Source organism: Notolepis coatsorum, assembly GCF_963971535.1.
Source record: "Notolepis coatsorum genome assembly, chromosome: 19".
Taxonomy (NCBI): domain Eukaryota; kingdom Metazoa; phylum Chordata; class Actinopteri; order Aulopiformes; family Paralepididae; genus Notolepis; species Notolepis coatsorum.
The window spans coordinates 59,840,845-59,863,964 of record NC_140183.1 but is presented as its reverse complement, the minus strand read 5'-3'; the positions used below and the strand labels follow the sequence as shown (position 1 = coordinate 59,863,964).

The 23,120-nt window shown below is 44.2% G+C and overlaps 1 protein-coding gene across 1 annotated transcript in view; it reads left to right on the top strand.

Annotated features, from left to right (window-relative positions):
* The window catches only part of LOC311246516 (cyclin-dependent kinase 14-like), a gene marked incomplete at its 3' end in the record, with an annotated part of 332,639 nt that overhangs the window by 156,324 nt on the left and 153,195 nt on the right, over positions 1 to 23,120 (top strand). Inside the window, exon 8 of the mRNA XM_084336667.1 lies at positions 4,625 to 4,687. Within this exon, the coding sequence (XP_084192793.1) occupies positions 4,625 to 4,687 (63 nt within the window). The remainder of the gene's footprint in view (positions 1 to 4,624; positions 4,688 to 23,120) is intronic.

The following is a 23,120-nucleotide window of genomic DNA, read 5'->3' as shown; positions in this document are numbered from 1 at the left end:
TTTTCTCCCATCCCAATTTCGTATCATCCAATTCAACCCTCCCCTGTCACGAACGCTGTTTCTTGCCTCCCACAAGCCGGCTGCAATGTGGACTAAGTCATACATAGCACAAGTCCCCTCCGGTACTTGAGGTAACAGCAGTCGCATCTTTTCACCTGCGCAGTTCGATCTCTCAGTGTCGAGGAGTAACGCGTGGGAGGCTCACGCTGCCCCCGACACTTCCTGATTCTACTGCGCAGGCGCACCAACCGACTTGTAGGAGTCGCTTGTTCACAACGTTCGATCCCCACCCTTCAGTTTTTCCCTCCCCGTAATACGGCCAATGTGTATTACTGCGGACGACCAGCCAAACTGAAAAACAATGTGGAGAGCTGGATTCGAACACGCGAATCCTAGCGTCTCCACACTGGTGGCGAGTGCCTTGCCCACTACACCACCTAGCCGCCCCTTCCTGTATATCGATCTTATTATTATGATCATTAAATACAACCGAGCATCGCTCTAACATACAACAGAGCAGGTTGGTTCCCTGCTCCTAACTCACATACGTACTCGTACTATCATCTAACATACAACAGAGCTGTCCGTCGCCCTATACCCTACGGGGCTGTCTACCGTCGCCCTGGAGCTGTCACCGTTGCTCTATACCCTATGGGGCTGTCTACCGTCGCCCTGGAGCTGTCACCGTCGCTCTATACCCTACGGGGCTGTCTACCATCGCCCTGGAGCTGTCACCGTCGCTCTATACCCTACGGGGCTGTCTACCGTCGCCCTGGAGCTGTCCCGTCGCTCTATATACCCTACGGGGCTGTCCACCGTCGCCCTGGAGCTGTCCCGTCGCTCTATATACCCTACGGGGCTGTCTACCGTCGCCCTGGAGCTGTCCCGTCGCTCTATATACCCTACGGGGCTGTCTACCGTCGCCCTGGAGCTGTCCCGTCGCTCTATATACCACACTTTGAGTTCCTTTACAAAGTTCTCACATACACCACCGTGTATACACACAAGCAGTTGGTAATTTTGAAAAAATTAAACTCCTTAATTAACTTAAACTCTACATATTCGCCTATGGGTAATGGAAACTCCCCAGCACTACCCCCCCCCTCCGCAATTAAACTCCTTAATTGAATTAAACTCTAAATATTCCCCTATGGGTAATGGAAACTCCCCAGCACTACCCCCCCCCCCCTCCGCCCCTAGGTGGCGACCTACTCCTCCATTTGCCTGTATTATCCCACTGCCCCCCTAGATGGCGGCCAAAACTCAGTCTAGAGGATTGTAGGTGACGTGTCACTTCCTGATTCTAAACCCCTCGTGGCTCTGCGGCCATTTTGACTCGGTGCAAATGGCTACTCTCTCAACAAACGGCCGCTGCCCTTTCCTCCAAGGCCTGAAAACACAGCTGTTTTTCCTCTCTTTCCTATCCATTATCAGGGGACGCTTTCTCAGACTAATACTCTTGCCTGATCGGACATAATACACACTGGTACAATCTCCTTTCGACTTTCCTTCTGTTATGAAAACAGTCCCGCCATAACAATTTTTCGATCTGATTCAAGCGCCCCCCCCCCCCCCCCCCCCCCCCCTTTCCTCATCTCGCATTTACCCTCCTTAAACCAAAACTGTGCAGCCTGCCTCATTTGCTTTTCATTCTCTGTAGATAATACCCTCGATTTTCACCATGGCTCTCTGCTCATATTATTACAGCTGGCATTCTCTCTGTCGAACTAGAAATGTTTACGTTTACGGATTCACTATCTGTTCGTTTTTATTTGGCTTAAAATCAAAACAACCGTGTGCACAGTGAACTCACATTTTTGATCGGAGCGCTGTTTCCCCTACAGCGCTGGTTCGCCTCCTGACCGCTCGACTCGCCGCTCTCTCCCAGGGCTGGCCGGCCTTGCTTCGATCATGATTCTCCCACACATTGATGACTGTTGTCCACTGTCGCCCCATTATTGAAAAAAGTCTTTATCCGTTGTTCTTATCTCTTGCTTTCTGGCTGTCATCAACAACCAACTGTTCCCGTTGTTTTAAACTCTTGCAAATCCGGGTCCCAACGGCACCAACTGTAAGATTCTGATCAAACTGGCCAGTATCACGTCTTCGTCTGTTTGGCCCTCCATCCAATTCCTCTGCGTTGTGTACTTTTAATGGTCCTGACGTCTCCGATACTGGTAGATAAGATCCTTATCTTCCCCCGTTAGTGCAATCCATAAACCATAATACTTCTCCACTTCCGTAAGAATTCGACACTTCGACACTGTGAGATACCTTATGAGGAGAAGCGTTGTTTTATTGCTATAAACAGAACCTCGTAATCAGATGTTATCAAATTGTATCGTCCTTGAAGAGTCTATTCTAATGATCTCTCGGTGTGTTCAGATTGTCCTTTTGTTATTCAGTCCAATAGTGGTCAGGCCTAGTCGTTAGCCTGAACCCTCCTCGTGTTAGCCGAAGCTAATGATGTCGTGGCATTCTTCCTCCCCCCCCCCCCCCTCTCTCGTGATGAGAGGAGAGAAGGTCCTCTGTGTGATCTCAGTCCTACTCGCTCTCGGTCAGATTATCGTCTGGCTTCCACCCGGAAACACCGTTCGACTCATAGATGTTCGTCGTCGCAACGACGGCCCCGCCTTCTGGTTGTCATGCGACGTGTTGTCATGACAACTGCATAACCTTTAACACTAATAAACTTTCATTCACTGTGAACCGCTCTCCCTCTCTGGGAGACACTCCGTCTTATCTCAGATGTTCTTCCAAGGAATGCATAACAAAACCCTCACTGACGCGGCCTGTGCCTGTGAAACCACTGGTTCCACCACCGTCAATATCACCGTCTCCTGCTTCCATGCACATTTCGATCTACCATTTTAGCTGTCATCTCTCCCCAATCTATACATCACATACATTGAAAAACCACAATTTTCTCTCACTGGGATACATCGACACGTCGCAGCACATAGCATCTCTTGTATTCACGTTTGCCATAGATACTGTATAATAATAATAATAATAATAATAATAATAATAATAATAATAATAATAATAATAATAATAATAATAATACACTTTATTTGTATGTTTTCAGATTTCAGATTTCAGATTGCCATATGCAAGTACAATGGAATTCAATAAGTACTCTCCGTTTCCTCCACAGGAATAAGGAATAAGGGAATAAAAAAAGCAACAATTAACACAGTAAAAAAAGTGGGTATTTATATACAATAAACTGTATGTTCAATATAACATAAGTGCAACTAAGTATAAGTAAATACAAATTTTAATAGAAATAAGTACACCTTTCATACAGGCGTTGCAGCCCAAAGGGCTTCACAGCAGTAATGTAGACATAAAATAGACACAGGCATAAAACAAGCATAGCATTGGCATAAATATAGACGGGCGTAAAATTAGCAGAGCATTGACAACATAAAAGCAATGCATAAAGTGCAGACATTAAATTAGTATAAAATAGACAGAATAAAAGCAGTGTAATAAAATAGCTCTCATTTACAGTACAATAGCATTGGTGTGGATGTAATGAGTCTACGTGTATTACAAGGCTAAAGGTGAAGAGGTACGTTTTTAGCTCACTGTAATATTTAGTGAGCCAGCCTCCCTAATGTCCACACGCAGGGTGTTCCATAGGTGCTTAAATCACAAACAAAGGCTCCGGTTTTCTTTTGGCTGTTGCTGGGAACCTTCAATAAACCAGCAGCAGACGATGGTCATGTTCTTCGGGGCACGCAGTTGACTCCATCTGGACCTGTTGTATTATTGTGTAGTATCGGGATCTTTCATGAAAGAACACTTTTAGATTAGATTAAAATGTATTGTATCATTATAGGAGCACAAGTACAGTACAACGACAAGAGGTTTTGGCATCCAACCAGAAGGCAATGTAACAGTAAAGTGCAATAGTAGCAATATACAATATACAGGTGATTAAACTGGGTATAACATATACAAATTAGTACTACTGAGTAATAATATAAAATTGTAGTATTAATATGTACAGTGATACAGGTATAAAGACACTATGGTAGTAAAGTAATACTGGTCAGCAGTGTAACTAGTAAGAGTAGGTAAGGGATATGTACATATATAGATTATATATAGTATCTACAGACATGTAAAAAGGATTATATGCAGGTATGTACAATGTACAGACATATGTGGATATATATATATATATATATATATATATATATATATATATATATATGGTAAGGTAATATATGTATACAGTATACATGCTATCATACAGAGTTATATGGGTTATATGCAGGTGTATAAGTATGTATATAAGAAGGATTATATGCAGCTACTGTATATTCAGACAGATATGGATATATATATATATGCTGGTAAATATAAATATATAAATGTATATATTCTGTATATTCAGCACTATTGTACATGTTGACATGCAGAGTTATATGCAGGTGTATAAGTATATATATAGAATAATTATATGCAGATATGGATATATATATATATATATGTGCACTAAATATAAATATATAAATGTATATATTGGGTATATACATCACTACTGTACATGTTATCAGAGTCCTATGTGTAGACTGTAGTGTTAACACTGTGTTCTGTTTCTGTCTCTCAGCACACAGACCTGTGCCAGTACATGGACAGGCACCCCGGAGGCCTCCACCCAGACAACGTGAAGGTGTGTAAAGGATGGTGCCCCAGGTTTACATTAGAGCGTTCCTCCAGTGACATGACACTAACAAGTATAGAGACAACGTGAAGGTGTGTAAAGGCTGTGGTCCCAGGTTTACATTAACGTAGGCCAAATGCGTCCACATTTTTATAGGATTCTATCACATTTTCATAACAATAGCACCCTGCGCCGTTTTCATTGATGTTTCTTACAAATTAACGATGCTCTATGTTGTCCTTTATATGCCGATTATCATTAGAATCTTAAATTGTACCATATGTCCCCCTTTAGACAACATATGTAACGCTACCAGCGCACTTTTGTTAAGATAATTAGTTGGCCATTCTCGGTCGCTATACCGAGGTCGCAGTATCGTTTAACGCTGTTCAGATCACGTCGGAGAATATAGACACATCCCAGTGACCTGCGACCTGTGCTAACACTCTTGGGAAATGCAGTGTTGTAGTTCTCAACATTTTCAGCCTTTAATTTTAAACCAATGCTGCCATCTACTGACAACAAAAAAGTGTTGTCTAATCGTCACCTTGAGAGCTACTTCCGTATACAGCGACGCCCCAAACCCATTCTAGAGATTCCCACTTTTTGCTGGGAGTGGGGCGTGGCCGTATTTGGTCCCAGAGTGGCCGCGATTGGGCACCGTGACGTTAGAGCGTTCCTCCAGTAACATGACACTAACAAGTATAGAGACAACGTGAAGGTGTGTAAAGGCTGTGGTCCCAGGTTTACATTAGAGCGCTCCTCCAGTGACATGACACTTTTTTGAATTGAATTGAATACTTTATTTTGACACAAATCGTATGACAAAAAAAACATTTTAAAAGACAAGACAATAACAGTGTCAATAACGCAGGTCAAAAATGGATAAAACACAATAAAGCCAAGGCTTGTTTCCATTGTGGTCCATACATGGAACATAAAAAGGCACAGAAACACAAATGGACATGTACACTGACAGGACGCATTCTAAAAAAAATTATAAAAACACCTAACCTGACAACTCATACAGTTAACTAATGTTAAAAGAAAATCCGCAAACCCTTAAAAGCAACTCATGATAAAAGAAATAAAAGCCAAGTTATGATAAAAGAGATAAAAAAAACATTTTAAGACCAATTTGAGTTGCTGCTGAGCCATGTTTTTAGGGCGGATTTAAATCCGAGAGGGGAGTTCAGGAGTTTTATAAATGTTGGCAGGGCATTCCACATTACCGTAGCCAAGTAAAAAAATTCATCTTTCCCCATGCATGTCCTGACTCTCGGCGGGACTAGGTCCGTGGGGCTTCCTCTTGTGGCGTGTTTGTGGACATCTCCTACTTTATTAAAATAATTGACTAGGTACTTGGGGACCGTTTCTTTTAGTACTTTAAAAACCAGTAGCATTTTAAGCTGGTGTACTCTTTCTTCAACCCTAAGCCATCCCAGCCTGCTAAAGTGGGCTGGCGTTAGGTGAGTCCTAAAGTGAAGGTTGTGCAGGAGTCTCACTAGTTTGTTTTGGGAGGTCTGGAGCTTTGTCTTCATTTGTTTTGATATGTTGCTGTACCATGAAGTGCAAGCATAGTCAAAGTGACATTGGATGAGGGCTCCAGCTAGTAAGCTAAGTATAGAGACAACGTGAAGGTGTGTAAAGGCTGTGGTCCCAGGTTTACATTAGAGCGCTCCTCCAGTAACATGACACTAACAAGTATAGAGACAACGTGAAGGTGTGTAAAGGCTGTGGTCCCAGGTTTACATTAGAGCGTTCCTCCAGTAACATGACACTAACAAGTATAGAGACAACGTGAAGGTGTGTAAAGGCTGTGGTCCCAGGTTTACATTAGAGCGTTCCTCCAGTAACATGACACTAACAAGTATAGAGACAACGTGAAGGTGTGTAAAGGCTGTGGTCCCAGGTTTACATTAGAGCGTTCCTCCAGTAACATGACACTAACAAGTATAGAGACAACGTGAAGGTGTGTAAAGGCTGTGGTCCCAGGTTTACATTAGAGCGTTCCTCCAGTAACATGACACTAACAAGTATAGAGACAACGTGAAGGTGTGTAAAGGCTGTGGTCCCAGGTTTACATTAGATCGTTCCTCCAGTGACATGACACTAACAAGTATAGAGGACCACGGTAAAGGAGCCGTCTTTAGGGTTTGGGGGTTACGGTTACAGGTTACGGTTTGGGGGGGGGGGGGGGGGGTGACAGTGGATCAGGAGGTAGAGCTGTCGTCTGGTAATCGGAAGGTTTGATTCCGGCTCCTCCCCGGCAGCGTGTTGGAAGTGCCCTTGAGCAAGACACTTAACTACTAATTGCTTCCCATGAGTAGGTCGGCACCTTGCATGGTCGCCTCCGCCGTCGGTGGGTGAATGTGAGGCATAAGTTGTTAAGCGATTTGGATAAAAATTTATATAAATGCAGTCCATTCACCATTTCCGGTTCGGTTAGGTTCGGTTAAGGTTCGGTTACGGTTTGGTTAAGGTTTGTTTAGGTTAATGTTTGGTTACGGTTAGGTTAAGGTTCGGTTAATGTTTGGTTAAGGTTAGGTTAAGGTTTGGTTAAGGTTAGGTTATGTTATGGTTAGGTTGAGGTTAGGTTAGGTTATGTTAAGGTTAATGCTAGGTTAAGGTTAGGTTAGGTTAGGGTAGTCTAGCATGGCCAGACCTCTTTCTACTCTACGTTAGAAAGTTAGGGAATTAATAAGTCTATGTAATGTCCCCACAGTGCATGAAAACATGGCTGTGTGTGTGTGTGCGTGTGTGTGTGTGTGTGTGTGTGTGTGTGGGTGTGCGTGTGTGTGTGTGTGTGTGTGTGTGTGTGTGTGTGTGTGTGTGTGTGTGTAGGCAAGATAAACCAGGTGGAGAGGAGAGAGTGTGATGGAGTGAATGAGGCCAGGGAAGAATGGGGGGAGGGGGGATTGCCACATCAGGCTACGTCCATTATGTAACATAGTGCATACCTTTTGTCACAAAGGATTTACGTAAGTAAATTATATTTTCCAGCGTCGTCGAGATTCTCGTGAATAATTTAGGATTATTCAAAGAGAGAAAGAGAGAGAGAGAGCGATGTTGCTCAGGCTCTTATTACTGAGACTCTGATTCCTAACCTCTAAATACGTGCATGGGTGTTGTTTACCAGGCCTTCCTTCAGTGAATAACAAGCTATGGTCTTATTAGACACCATCACTATGTGGGCTATCGGGCTGTAACAGTATGTGTTCTTTACTGAGCCGGTGGGTACAGGCCTCCGGGTTCAGTACAGGCCTCCGGGTTCGGTACAGGCCTCCGGGTTCGGTACAGGCCTCCGGGTTCGGTACAGGCCTTTGTGTTTAGTACAGGCCTTTTGGTTTGATACAAGCCTTTGGGTTTGGTACAGGCCTTAGGGTTCTGTATAGGCCTTTGGGTTTGCTGCAGGCCTTTGGGTTCTGTACAGACCTTTGGGTTCTGTACATGCCTTAGGGTTCGGTACAGACCTTTGGGTTTGGTGCAGGCCTTTGGGTTCTGTACAGGCCTTAGGGTTCGGTACATACCTTTGGGTTTGGTGCAGGCCTTTGGGTTCTGTACAGGCCTTAGGGTTCGGTACAGACCTTTGGGTTCGGTACAGGCCTTAGGGTTCTGTATAGGCCTTTGGGTTTGCTGCATGCCTTTGGGTTCTGTACAGACCTTAGGGTTCGGTACAGACCTTTGGGTTCGGTACAGGCCTTAGGGTTCTGTATAGGCCTTTGGGTTTGCTGCAGGCCTTTGGGTTCTGTACAGACCTTTGGGTTCTGTACAGACCTTAGGGTTCTGTACAGACCTTAGGGTTCGGTACAGGCCTTTGGGTTTGGTGCAGGCCTTTGGGTTCTGTACAGGCCTTAGGGTTCGGTACAGACCTTTGGGTTCGGTACAGGCCTTCCGTGCAGACCGTAGGGTTCTGTATAGGCCTTTGGGTTTTCTGCAGGCCTTTGGGTTCGGTACAGGCCTTGGTTTCGGTACAGGCCTTGGGTTCAAACATTTGTCTCTTTGCTCTGGACTCCCTAGTTTTGGTTAAAGCTGCTAGACTGTTAATTCGGTTCACACTGAACCGCAAGGCCTGTACCAAACCCAAAAGCCTGTACCAAACGGGATGGCCTGTAGTAACGAACCCAAAGGCTGGCGATGCTGGTCCTTTTGCAAGCAGGGAGCCACTCTGCGGGAAAACGAGAGCAGCCTTCATCAAGTCCGTTTGCCGCTGCAGCACGTGGATGCAGCTCCTCAGCAGATGAGCTGTGAGAAGTTATCCCCCGGAGATGACAAAGCGGCAGATTAGCGAAACCTCAGCAACACTGTGACAGAGACACAGACGGACTTTTGATCCCTGACTGACAGCTGGAAGGCAGCTTCCACTCTTCACATGCTGACGCCAGCAAATAGTCGTCGAATAGCCACGTATCTACCACGCTGAACTCTGACCCTTCAATTGCTTCACAGAGAGGCCCAGATGCACAGTCCTAAATACATACAGTCATTTAGGGCCACCTTGTGGCAACAGATGTATATGTAAGCATAATTGTGACGCTTACATTTATGTTTGGTCATTTATTAGCTGATTCTTTTATCCAAAGTGACTCAAGAGGAAATGGGGATCAACTGTATAGAAAGCTTTTGACGGATCAATAAAGAGGGCAGCACCGTGTTTCTTCTTGTTTAAAGCCATTAGGAACTAAAGATATGGCTGATAATGTGCTATGCTTGGCTCTGTACCCAGATCGGTGTGGACTTAGTACAGAGGGATTTGCGAGAAAGGACTTAAGTTGATTATTCACTAAATACTCCAAGACTTTCGCTAAGCACGGTAACTTGGCGATGAGACGGTTATTAATTATTTAAATCATCTCTAGCACCACCTTTATAAAACAGGATCGCATGGGCAGATTTCCAGACACTAGGAAATCGTCCTGTTGAGATAGAAAGATAAAGAGAATATGCGTCAATTGCTCTGTAATTAAAAGAGCTGTTTTAGAAAAAAAGAAAATCCACAATTGTGGCGTGGTCAGTGGTGCAGTCGTAATATGGGCCAAGGCCAAACGCCACGTGCACACTCGCTCCCGCGTACGCGCACGCGCATACATGTTCCCTCGGTTGCGCACAGAACAGATGAGACAACTTGTCTCATCCTTCCAGTCGGGAGATCAAGCAACCCCCCACCTACAGGGCTTGTATTTGGTTGTCAGTATCCTATTATTATGCAAAGTCTAGGTGATAAGTGCCGGCGGCCGGGGTATACGGCGCGACGAGTCATTTTTGTGTGGCCGGCCGGCACTTATCACCTAGACTTTGCATAATAATAGGATGCGCGTACTTCTGCCTCAGTGACGAAGCCCAAACATCGTTTTGACCGCGTATGCCCAGCACTGCACCCCTGGGCGTGGTCACTATCCCCTCCCTGAGCACGGACCATTGATTGTGCCCCCTTGAGCAAGGCACTGAACTCCCAACTGGCCAACAGTAGAAGACTGTAGTTGCACTGGGAAGCCGCCAAATTTGCTCTGTTAACCCTCCCTGTGAAAAAAAAAACCGAATCAGGACTGTGAGCGTTACGCGCTTATGTAAAAACGCTCTCTCTACGACGCCTACAGCTAGTGCAGAAAAAGCGTGGCCATACATTGGTTCGGGCCTCCCTCCACTGGCTTCCTGTCAGTTTCAGGATTCATTTTAAGATCCTGATGTTTTAATATTTTAAATGGTCCGGCCCCTCAGTACCTCGTTGGACTCCTCCATGTTCACAGACAGTTCACTGAGGTCGTCAGATCAGTTGCTTCTGGATGTTCCAAAGTCTAGGCTCAAATCTAAACGTGGCCGAGCCTTTGGTGTGGCTGTTTCCCAAGCTGTGGAACAGTTCACCTTTACATATTAGATCTGCCCCCAAGCTGTGGAACAGTTCACCTTTACATATTAGATCTGCCCCCAAGCTGTGGAACAGTTCACCTTTACATATTAGATCTGCCCCCAAGCTGTGGAACAGTTCACCTTTACATATTAGATCTGCCCCCAAGCTGTGGAACAGCCACCTTTACATGTTAGATCTGCCCCCAAGCTGTGGAACAGTTACCTTTACATGTTAGATCTGCCCCCACACTGTGGAACAGCCACCTTTACATAATAGATCTGCCCCCAAGCTGTGGAACAGCCACCTTTACATAATAGATCTGCCCCCAAGCTGTGGAACAGTTACCTTTACATGTTAGATCTGCCCCCACACTGTGGAACAGCCACATTTACATATTAGATCTGCCCCCAAGCTGTGGAACAGCCACCTTTACATATTAGATCTGCCCCCACACTGTGGAACAGCCACCTTTACATATTAGATCTGCCCCCAAGCTGTGGAACAGCCACCTTTACATATTAGATCTGCTCCAACCATAGAGATGTTTAAGTCTTTGACTTAAGACTCACCTCTTCTCACTGGCTTTTCATTCAGGTTGAGCCGTACATCCGTGCTTCTATTTTCTAATGCACTTCATGCATTGCTTTTATTCTGTCAACTGTATGCTAATATTATGCCTATGTTAATTTGCTGTGAAGCACTTTGAGCTGCAATCAATCTATGAACGGTGCTATATAAATAAAGTTATTATTATAATTATTTTGACTGTGCATTTTATATTTGTATTGTTATATGTGTAGTATTGTTCACAGTACTATCTCTTGTTTGTGTAAATTGTGCACCTTGTGTTGTATTTATATTAGTATTGTATTTACAGTACTTTTGTACTTTCTATTATGCAGCACTTTGGTCAACCTCTTGTTGTTTTTCAAATGTGCTACATAACCTACTCCTATCCAAGCTCCGGGAGGGTCATCAAAGAGAAGTCGCCTATTCTCAGTCCTTGCCCCACAATGGTGGAATGAACTACCCACCCCAGTTAGGACAGCCGAATCACGTCCAATCTTTCGCCGTCGACTAAAGACGCACTTCTTCAACCATTATCTGAAAAAAAAAAAAAAAAAAAACTATAAAAAAAAAAATCTACCGGTAACCCTAACTAACCGTACTGTCATGCACTTGTCCTAATAAACTAACCTACACTGTAGCACTCAACACTTTGATGAACATTGTTGCTCAGCTGATAGAGTTGTGCCCTTCCTGATGGCTTGTCGTACAGAACTTGTAAGTCGCTTTGGATAAAAGCGTCAGCTAAATGACTAAATGTAAATGTAAATGTAAATAAATAAACCTGCCCTTGCAAAACGGCAGCTTAAACGCAACGGCATGGAGGCAGAGGGCGTTAGTTAACCAAGGTGGGGTCGCGACCTCTGCCCCGATGACTCCGTGAGAGACGGGAGGTGGGCGGGGCTGACTAACGGGGAGAGGAGGCCTAACGATCCAGCAGCTTGATAGGAAAACAAAGTCGTTTGTGTGTGTGTGTGTGTGTGTGTGTGTATGTGTGTGTGTATGTGGGGGTGGATTTGTCCTGCGCCGATCGTTCTGAACTCTTCACGAGTCAAACTCTCCCACGCTCCGTTTTAAATCTCTCTGCTCTCATTTTCCGCATTTTTTTTTCATTTCAAATGGAATGAAACGGTTAATCAGCTCGCCGAGCGGTAAACAGACGGATAGTTACAGATAGGCGGTCGTTTAATTTCCTTCATCAGTGTGTTTGGTGAGCGCCGGTCGAAATCCACGCCCCCCCCCCCCTCTCCTCGTATCCACTAATCAAGCACATAAAAGCTATTAGCGAGCCCACTGCTGCTGAATCAAATGAGCATTTCAAGAAAAACACTCAGACCTTCACTGCTAATGTAATTACTGGTCAGGCACCAGCGGGAGTGGTTGTCCGTGTGCGCAGCACGATCGAGCTTGGAGTATGTTGAAAACTTGTAGTAATTTGTAGTCACTGCTCGAGCTCTATGATCTGTGCCCGGTAGATGAAGCATTGGAACGCTTCCCCAAAACACACCCTCAAGACCCCTCCACTCTACATCTTCTGGCCACCTCAGAGCCACTCCTATCAGAGCTTGTGGGAGCGGGCGGGTCATCAAAGAGAATCAGGCTATTCTCGGTCCGCACTCTACAATGGTGGAACGAACTTACCACCACAATCAGGACAGATGAAACCACCACAGTCAGGACAGATGAAACCACCACAGTCAGGACAGATGAAACCACCACAGTCAGGACGGCTGGAACCACCACAGTCAGGACAGATGAAACCATCACAATCAGGACAGATGAAACCACCACAGTCAGGACAGATGAAACCACCACAGTCAGGACAGATGAAACCACCACAGTCAGGACAGATGAAACCACCACAGTCAGGACAGATGAAACCATCACAGTCAGGGCAGATGAAACCATCACAGTCAGGACAGATGAAACCACCACAGTCAGGACAGATGAAACCACCACAGTCAGGGCAGATGAAACCATCACAGTCAGGACAGATGAAACCACCACAGTCAGGACAGATGAAACCACCACAGTCAGGACAGATGAAACCATCACAGTCAGGACAGATGAAACCACCACAGTCAGAACAGATGAAACCACCACAGTCAGGACAGATGAAACCACCACAGTCAGGACAGATGAAACCATCACAGTCAGGACAGATGAAACCACCACAGTCAGGACAGATGAAACCACCACAGTCAGGACAGATGAAACCACCACAGTCAGGACAGATGAAACCACCACAGTCAGGACAGATGAAACCACCACAGTCAGGACAGATGAAACCACCACCGTCAGGACAGATGAAACCACCACCGTCAGGACAGCTGAAACCACCACAGTCAGGACAGATGAAACCACCACAGTCAGGACGGCTGGAACCACCACAGTCAGGACAGATGAAACCACCACAGTCAGGACAGATGAAACCACCACAGTCAGGACAGATGAAACCACCACAGTCAGGACAGATGAAACCACCACAGTCAGGGCAGATGAAACCACCACAGTCAGGGCAGATGAAACCACCACAGTCAGGACAGATGAAACCACCACAGTCAGGACAGATGAAACCACCACCGTCAGGACAGATGAAACCACCACAGTCAGGACAGATGAAACCACCACCACAGTCACATTTACATTTTGTCATTTTATCCAAAGCGACTTACAAGTTCTGTACGACAAGTCAGCAGGAAGGGTACAACTCTTACAGCTGAGTAACAATGTTCATCATACAGTGCTGAAACTTTGGTGCTGCTGCAGTGTTGAGTGCATAGTAGTTCTTCAAACAATATCTAAAACACGTACTTCTTACTGTCTTTTACTATTATGTACCTTTACTACTACACTACTATACTTATTCTACTACCTATCATGCTAATATGTCTATACTAGGGATGCACCGATATGAAAATTGGCCACCGATACGATTGTTCAACTAACACAATCGGCCGATACCGATACCGATACTTGTGGCAAAAAATAAATATTTGTAATTTTTATTCATTTTAATTTTTTTTTAATTTTTTTTTTGTATTTTTGTATTTTTTTATGAAACTACTGTATATTTGTATGTGTATGTTTGTATTTGTAGGCATCTTTACTTACTTAAAAAAAGGAAACATCAAGAAATATGTTTATGGTATTAATTCCACCATGCCATGTAGCACTATCCCTCTCCCAGTATCGTCTGGCGGCCTGCAGATGGATACTATTCTCTCAACCAGAGCTCTCAGCCAATGCAATAGAACCATTTTGATTGACAGTCGATTCGGCCAATTACGCCACACCGCTAGCACCCACCTACTGCTGTTCTTACCACCAATCGGCAAGCATTTATTCATTTTCTACTTTCGGGCATGCCGCCATTGATCTGCTTGCGAGAACCACAACAAGCTAATACGTTAGCTGCCCGCCGACCAGCGCTCCACAGCATGACCAAACGAGACACAATGATTTTACTGCAACAAATGTTATAATAAAACAAAGCCTTTCTATACATTTGTCTGGTTGAAAACTTTATTAACAGATTGCAGAATGGGTAGTTGGGTACGGAATGAGCAACGGAATGGAACTGAGCTATGAACGGAGTAATGCCTTGCTTACTTGCTATCTTCGGGTAAATAATATGCTGATGTTATTGAACGTGTAACACTAACTACCGTACTTTTCGGACTATAAGCCGCAGCTTTTCCCCCCATTTTTCGACCCTGCGGCTTATATAACGGTGCGGCTTATATGTGGACAAAACCCGAAAATTGAAATATTGCTTTTTATATTCTCTGTAGAGGTGGGAACTTAAAGCTCAATATAAGAACGGCCATGCACCACCACCACATAATCGAGAGAGCAATCAATCTGTCAATCCTTTCCGTGTCCGGGCCGGGTGAGGTTTCCCGTGTTGAGTCAAATTAAGCCGCAGGCTCCACTCCTTACATATGGTAATTAAACATTAAAACACATGCGGCTTATAGTCCAGTGCGGCTTATACATGTACACATCATTCAATTTAGCTGCTGCGGCTTATAGTCAGGTGCGGCTTATAGTGCGAAAAGTACGGTATATAACGTTAATGCCACAAAACGAATGTTTGTGTCATTTTAACAGCAGATAATTTCTTAAATGCCATCTTCCCGAGAGAGGGGTGTTGACGGGGAGCGGTGATGGGTTCGCTTGGTTGTGTTATTAATAGCATTGAACAGCTAACCGAAAGCTAGCGTTAACTAACGTTAAAGGTTTAGCCATAACGTTACCTTGGCTAAAGTTGGGGCTATTCATAATCCAGCAATAATGGCTGCATACCTGCAAGCAAAGTACAGCAAGTTGGCAAAGGAGTATTCCAACGTAAATCACATTTTCACCAGTAACGTTAGTCTTCCATCTGCCGGTAGCTCATGCTAGCTAACCTAGCTCATGTTAGCGTAGTCACTGAGCGACCACCTCACGTACACAATTAATGACATGTTGCGGACAGCCATATCGGTGACAATGTTTAGCTTTTAGTGCCAAATGATAAGAGTCTGAAGCGGAGTCTCAAAAGAGAATGTTGAATATTTAGTAGTAACTTTGATGCAGTAGCTTGTGTGTGTGTGTGTGGGGGACTGGGGCCGGCGTTGTGCAGGATGCGACTGAACTTATCAGCTACTGCCATCGGCACATTCGAGCTTATCGGCCGACAGGCCGATTGCAGTCAACAAGGCACTTATCGGCCGATACCGATACCCGACCGATACATCGGTGCACCCCTAGTCTATACTACTATGCACTCAGACTGCAGCGCTCAAGATCAATCAGCCAGAGATGTACCCTTCCAGCTGACTTGTTGTTCATCATTTGTAAGTCGCTTAGGATAAAAGGGTCAGCTAAACGACTAAATGTAAAACTTGTAGGAACTTGTAGTTACTGACTAAGCTAGATGATCCGTGCCGGTAGACAAAGCACTGGAACGCTTAATCTAAAAACTGCCCCGTTGACGCTTAGCGCCTCCTCGCACACTCCACGACGTCACCTGAGCCGGGGCCGGTGGAGCGGGGTTGTTATTAGATTATATGCAGTCAGCTGAGTGGCCAGCCCCCCCCCCCCACCCCCCACCCCCGATGTGCTCTCAACAGATCGATGTGAAACCGAGTCCGGCGACGGGCACCGCTCGGCCCATGTCAGCAGTCAGGAGGACAGGTACTGTAGCACCGCTCGGCCCATGTCAGCAGTCAGGAGGACAGGTACTGTAGCACCGATCGGCCCATGTCAGCAGTCAGGAGGACAGGTACTGTAGCACCGCTCGGCCCATGTCAGCAGTCAGGAGGACAGGTACTGTAGCACCGATCGGCCCATGTCAGCAGTCAGGAGGACAGGTACTGTAGCACCGCTCGGCCCATGTCAGCAGTCAGGAGGACAGGTAGCATTTGCTCTTCTAATTACATTACAGGGAAAGCCACTATTACCACATCAATCATCAGCACGGTGTGCAGTGTCTATCGGGGGTGAACGGTAATGTTATTGATTAGCGTACGCCAGCGGTCTGAACATACATATGAATAGAAAGGGGGGAGCGACAGTGTCTCAAGAAGTAGAGCGGACGTTAGAAAGACTCTCCATGGAGATTTTGACAAGTTGGACAATTTCAACAACTTCGGGGGAACTGTTACAAACTGACAAGTACGTGGCCCCGTTTTTACATTTAGGTAATATTAAGGGGCAACAACAGTGGCGCAGGAGGTAGACCGGTCGTCTGGTAATCGGAAGGTCTCCGGTTCGATTCCGGCTCCTCCTGGCAGTGGCAGCGTGTCAAAGTGTCCTCGAGCAAGACACTTGACCCCTAACTGCTCCCGATGAGCGGGTCGGCACCTTGCATGGTCGCCTCTGTTGTCAGTGTGTGAATGTGTGCGAGAGTGGGTGAATGTGAGGCATAAGTTGTAAAGTACATACCATAGAAAATGTATATCCCGGACTGTATTTTATTCTTATTCTTATTTCGTGACTTTTGTTTTTGACTACCTAAATGTTTACTGTTTAAATAAATTAAGTATTTCTATTCTATTCTATTGTAAGTGCTTTGGATAAAGGCGCTATATGAATGCCGTCCCTTTTAAAAATGCCTTGCCTTCTAATCCGTAATAATTATAAATATTTTACACATACACCACATACAGTGCCTGTACAGACGCCTTTTATAATTAAGCAATAGCTCACAACAGGCCATGGTATATGGTTATTATATCACAGCTAAGGCGTAGATGCCAAACTTATTTTTGTTGTACTGTACTTGTACTAATGACAATAAATTTGATGAACACAGTACAGTATACAGTACCAGCAGTATAATAAAACCACTTTTTTAAGCGGTACTTCCAACACACAGTGTTGGGGGGTGACAATGGCTCAGGAGGTAGAGCAGTCATCTGGTAATCCGGCGGTTCCCAGTTCGATTCCCACTCCTCCCGGGCATCATGTCGAAGTTTCCTTGAGCAAGACTCTTAACCCCTTAAACTGCTTCCGATGAGCAGGTCGGCACCTTGCATGGTCGCCTCCGCCGTCGGTGTGTGAATGTGTGAGTGAACGGGTAAAATGTAAAGCGCTTTGGATAATAATAATAATAATAATAATAATAATAATAATTCATTACATTTATATCGCGCTTTTCTAGACACTCAAAGCACTCCCCACAATGTAGGGTGGAAATTGCCTCCTTCACCACCACTGGTAGCACCCAAGCTTGGGCTACGCAGGCTCAATGGCTGCCATACACTGCCACCTGGCACACATCACACTACACAATGGCTGAACGGCTCAGGAGACAGGGATTGATATCAGCCAATTAACACTTTCCGTGCCGGAGGTCGGGTGCCCCAGAACCCTGTTGCGTGCCAGCGTCCACTTCAATGATAGAGCTCTCATATTTGCGAATGCATAAACTACATCTTAAATGATGGCTATGTGTATAATCTGGCCGTCGCTTATCAATGACTTGTTTGCAGTCAACATTGTCGAAACTGATTGTTTTTTAATCGGTTCATTTCCGTTTTATACCATTTTGAAAAACTCGTTTTTTGAAAGTTTCAGGAAAATATAAAGATTCTGTGATAATCGCCGTTTACTGGAATATTCTGGAATACACAAAAATCGTTGTAATCTTTCGGCCTATTTATGAATCGTTTTCAAATAAACGCTAGATTATCGATAGTATATATAGTATATATATATAGCTATAGAAGCGGGCTGAAAAATCGAGTATCTCATTTCTTGATCAGCACACACTAAGGCTGAGCCCGAATGTTCGAACGTTCGAACGTTCGTTGGTTATGTTAACATTCGAATTGTAAATCAAAATAAATTTTTTTTATTTTTAATACATTTTTTATTTTTATTTTGTGTTTCTTTTATGTGTCTTCATTCTGTTTGAACCAATGTGGTTTTTCTTCACAGTTGCAGATAAAGATTAGGCTACACTAATATTATAGTATTAAAAAAAACGTTATATTCATTAAAGAAAGTTGATTTAATAAAAAAGAGACTCATTTAATCAGAGTAATCACTTTATTCAAATTGAGGATTTAGTTTGAGGATATAAAAAAATATATATATATATTTAACTTTGATTTTATTTTTTTATTAAAAACGAAGGTTCGAACGTTCGTTCGTAAAACCCTGACGAAGTTCGAATCCCAAAAACAGGCTTTGGGGACAGCCTTAGCACACACACACACGCACACACACACATAGGGCACACGTTGATATCTCTGTGAAAAAAGCTCTGATTATCCTAAGACTGGTAAAATAGATTCCTTACCTCAGATCAGATGTTCTCCAAAAAGATGATTCCAATTCCTGATCGCCATTCCAAATATCGATCGCGTTTATTGATCCAACGCTGGGTGGTCGAAACACCGATTCCACGCTGTTCTGAGGCTCCAGAATGAATCCGATCGTCTCGGGTGATTTGCCTGAGAAGTAAAATGAGGAAGCAGGATTTTTTTTCCCCCATGCGTTTCATTCAATCCATTCCAAAGGGAGACCACAGGGAGAGACAATAAGGGGCGGTATTTTCCCAATGGAGCTCAGAGAGAGTTTGCAGTGGTCAGGCCATCAGGCTGCTCAACGAACAATAAACACTACACAACAACCATCAAATGCACATAGCACACACATCCACACGCACACACCCACTTTAAACAAACACACTGCAGCACCCACTCCACACTTTATATTTATTGATAAAGGATTTGCACTACAACTCGTACACCTTAACACTTTGGCTGCCTAAGGTTAAATTCATGATATACCATAGATTGCCAGCGCTATTTGTCTATGGAGAAAGTCCCCTTCTTTGCAGGGCTATAACTTTTTAAATTCTATTGCTACATTGCCATTATTAGGGCCCATTCAAAGTCCTATATGTATTGTTCATTCTGTAGCAACGTTAAACTTTTTCATTCACATATTCATAGTAAAGTATGGTCTAATGTATAAGTATGTTTTCATCTCTTTCTGCAGCTTTCTCCAGAACGTGATATATAGCCCCAAATGCATTATATTGATGATGAAATACAGTTTGATGGCAATCAGCGCGATATAAAAAATTCCAACTAGACGTACTTCTAGAAGTTACTACACGTCATCTGATGTTGACCGGATGGGCGAGGGGGCGTTTATAATTCCGTGGGCAGCGTTATACCAATCATCTAATGTGGGTCAAATGTTGATAATAGCAGTTAGTATCGAAGACGGTAACGTTACACGCTGAAACTCACCCCAGTCTCCGCGCGCCGTTGGGCGATCATCGTCGAGTAGAAATCTTATCATTATGGGATATATTTTTACCCGGTCCATCTCCAGCTTGTATAATGGTATATACGTCCAAATCATGTTGTTTATCGAGTTATTGCCAATCGATCACCGTGTAGCGTGACGAGCCAGAGTCCCATGACCTATAGCGAGCGCCCGGAAGTACTACGGACGTCTAGGACAACCTCTATGCAACATCCTGTTTGGCAATTGCACCGATCGGCCACCAGATGGCGCTCCTGAACCGCCAGAGAGCTCAGTGGGTCCTGCTGGTGGATCTCAGGCCAGCGGAGGGGACATATGAATCCGATCGCAGATTTTTGAAATATTGATATAAGGACGACGTAACGCGTCCTCCGGCAACTTTAGCATGGCCAGCAAAGACGTCTAAAGACGGTTCCCGGCAGTCAAAGTGTTAATGTAAATTGTACCTAAATTGTACCTCATCCCATTTCTGCTTTGCACTATATAGGATTGTATATTAGTACACTGCATAGTATATTGTATATTATATGGTAACTCAGTTACGTCTATTCTGCATCGAACATTGTACATATGTCTATACTGAACACTGTGACCTCATTTTACTTCTAATTTACATGCTATACTATGTTATTTCATACTTATCTTGTCTAGCACAGTCTCTGGAGCGTAACAGTAAGAAGCATTTTGTATAAAAGTATTCTGTACTTCTGTATGACAACTATTAAAGAAACTTGAAACTTGAAACTTGGTAACGTGAGGCTAGATTGATGAAATGTTAATTCAAATCGCTAATAAAAAAAAATATCTCTCGTCGTTGGCACTGAACGGTTGACATGAACAAACTAGATATCTCGTTGTTGGCACTCAAAGTGTTAAGGGGAAGGGATGATTAGGTGGCCTTGATGTCAGAGACCTGATTGGGAATTTGGCCAGGAACGTCGGGGAACCCCCTACTCTTTGCAATAGGCGTGTTGGGTTCTTTAATGACAGAGATTCAGTCAGAGTTAAAAACGCTATATAAATGCAGCCATTTACCATTTGTACTAATGACAATAGATTTGATGAATTCTAATATAATCTACTCTGAACCAGTAGCTGGTACACTATACAGTACTGGCAGTATAAAAACTCTTTTAAAATGTGAGCTCCTGTGGTACTTCCAGTTCCAACACACGCAGACAGACTGTACTCGGACCGGGATATCCATACTATCTAGGATCTTTGCGGTAGCCCCTCGTGGCCAGCACAGGCCCGCAGGCTGATGTGTTCTCTGGATACGGCACATTAAGGACACCGCCATGCGGATGAGTTCTAGGGGGGGAGAGACGAGGGGCCTCCTCCGCCTTACGCTGCCTGGCAGATGGCGGCATGTTCTCAGTCCATTTAACACTCCTTTTATCTTACCTCCTCCTTCAGCCGGCTCCTCCTCAGCGGCCTCGGAGATTCCTCAACGGCTCCCTGGGCACGCGTTTCGGGGTCCGCGCGTTTGTTTCCGAGAAGCGATTATCTCGAAGATTAGCCTCGCTACGCCGGTCTGGCTACACACCTCCATTATTGATACGCTCCGGAATAAGTCATACGAGCATAAGGCGCATATGTCTCTGAAGACGCCTTTTTCTTGATTTAAATTTGTTTGGCCCCAGCATAACGAACGAGGACGTTCACAGGATCAACACCGCGTTAGTAGTGTGTTTTATTGAACCTGCGTCGTCCATAGGGTTGGGTGTCATGGTTTTTGGCTTTATTTCGTATTTCTGTGAGGGACAGCTGTCTATTTTGTCTTTCTGTGAGGGACGGCTGTCTATTCCGTCTTCCTGTGAGGGACAGCTGTCAATCACTGGCCTCTGTAATTAATTGCCTCATGGTAGGGCAGGTGTGTGGGCTTGATTGCACCTGATTCAGTGCAGCTGTGCCTATGGTAAAGCTGAGTCTATTTAAGTTTGAGTCTCGCAGGGTTGGCTGCTTTTTCATTTCCTTTCGTGTTGGCTACCCTTCCGGCCAGGCTTTTCTATATTAAAGTGCATTGCTGATCTCTGCCCTATTCAGCATTCAGCCTTTTTCTGTAGCCATTCTGGTTTTAGGCTACTGGCTTATTTTAGCACTTTATTTTCTAGTAGCTGAGCCTTTTATTGTAGTGTGTTTATTTTTACGACAGTTTTCTTTTGTTTCCTTTTGAACTGTCATTAGTCCACTACCACACATAAACTCCCTTAGTGGAGGTTTATTGTTATTTAGGTTATTTGTATGAACTCCGTTATTAGGAGGTGCCTTTGTGGCTTATTTAAGTTCTTTCTATAATACCTCTTTATGAGTGTTGTCCTGTTCTTTGGACTTGATTTATTTTCTTAAAATACTCATGTTGAGGCTTCCACCTGTAAAGGTTGTTTTTTGTCGTTTACTTTTCCCCTTCTCCTTAACACATATGGCGCCAATAACGTCGTAAAACGCGTTTCAAGGTCATGCTAATTCTGCCAATCCACGGCGTATGACGTTATTGAGATCATATTTAATTTTTTCGCCATGGTATTCATAATTCCCTCACCCAGCCTCGGCTGATATAGTGGGAGCCTGCACAACTCTGCAACGCTTCAATACTGCCGCCTGGTGGATGATCGGCGAGTTACAACCGGAAATGGATCTCTGGTGATCTCGGTGCATCTGGGAAATGTGTCCGGCACTCACATACTGTTGCGGGACTCTAGACACACATCCGTGTATATGGATCGCTGCCATAACTCAATAATCGATATGATTTGGGCGTTTATTATTATTATACAAACCGGAAATGGATCTAGTCGATCCACGCCACATAAGTGGGATCTTTTTCCTCCAGTCTCATCGGCGAACGGTAAGAGGACGCTGACGTCATTTTCAGCGTGATTGTTTATTATTATTAATGCAAACTGCTCTGATCAATATATCACCCATACTACATAAATCATTTACTGACGATCACGGAATTATAAACGCCCCCCCCCCCCCCCCCCCCCCCTGCGCATGATGAGTCATAACGTTTAGGATCGTATTTAGTTGGATTTATTAATATAGCGTGTATCACGAATAAACTGCAATCGATAATCTATATTATGCGTTTAGGCCTATAACTAGCGTTCTAGGAATTACTGCAGAAAACGATAAAAACATATTTATATTCTAGACGGTATTTTCGTATGAATCTATGAATGAAAAAGTAACGTTCCTACATCCTGAACGATAGATAATCGATGTTGAATGAGTCATAGTAATGTCAATTCA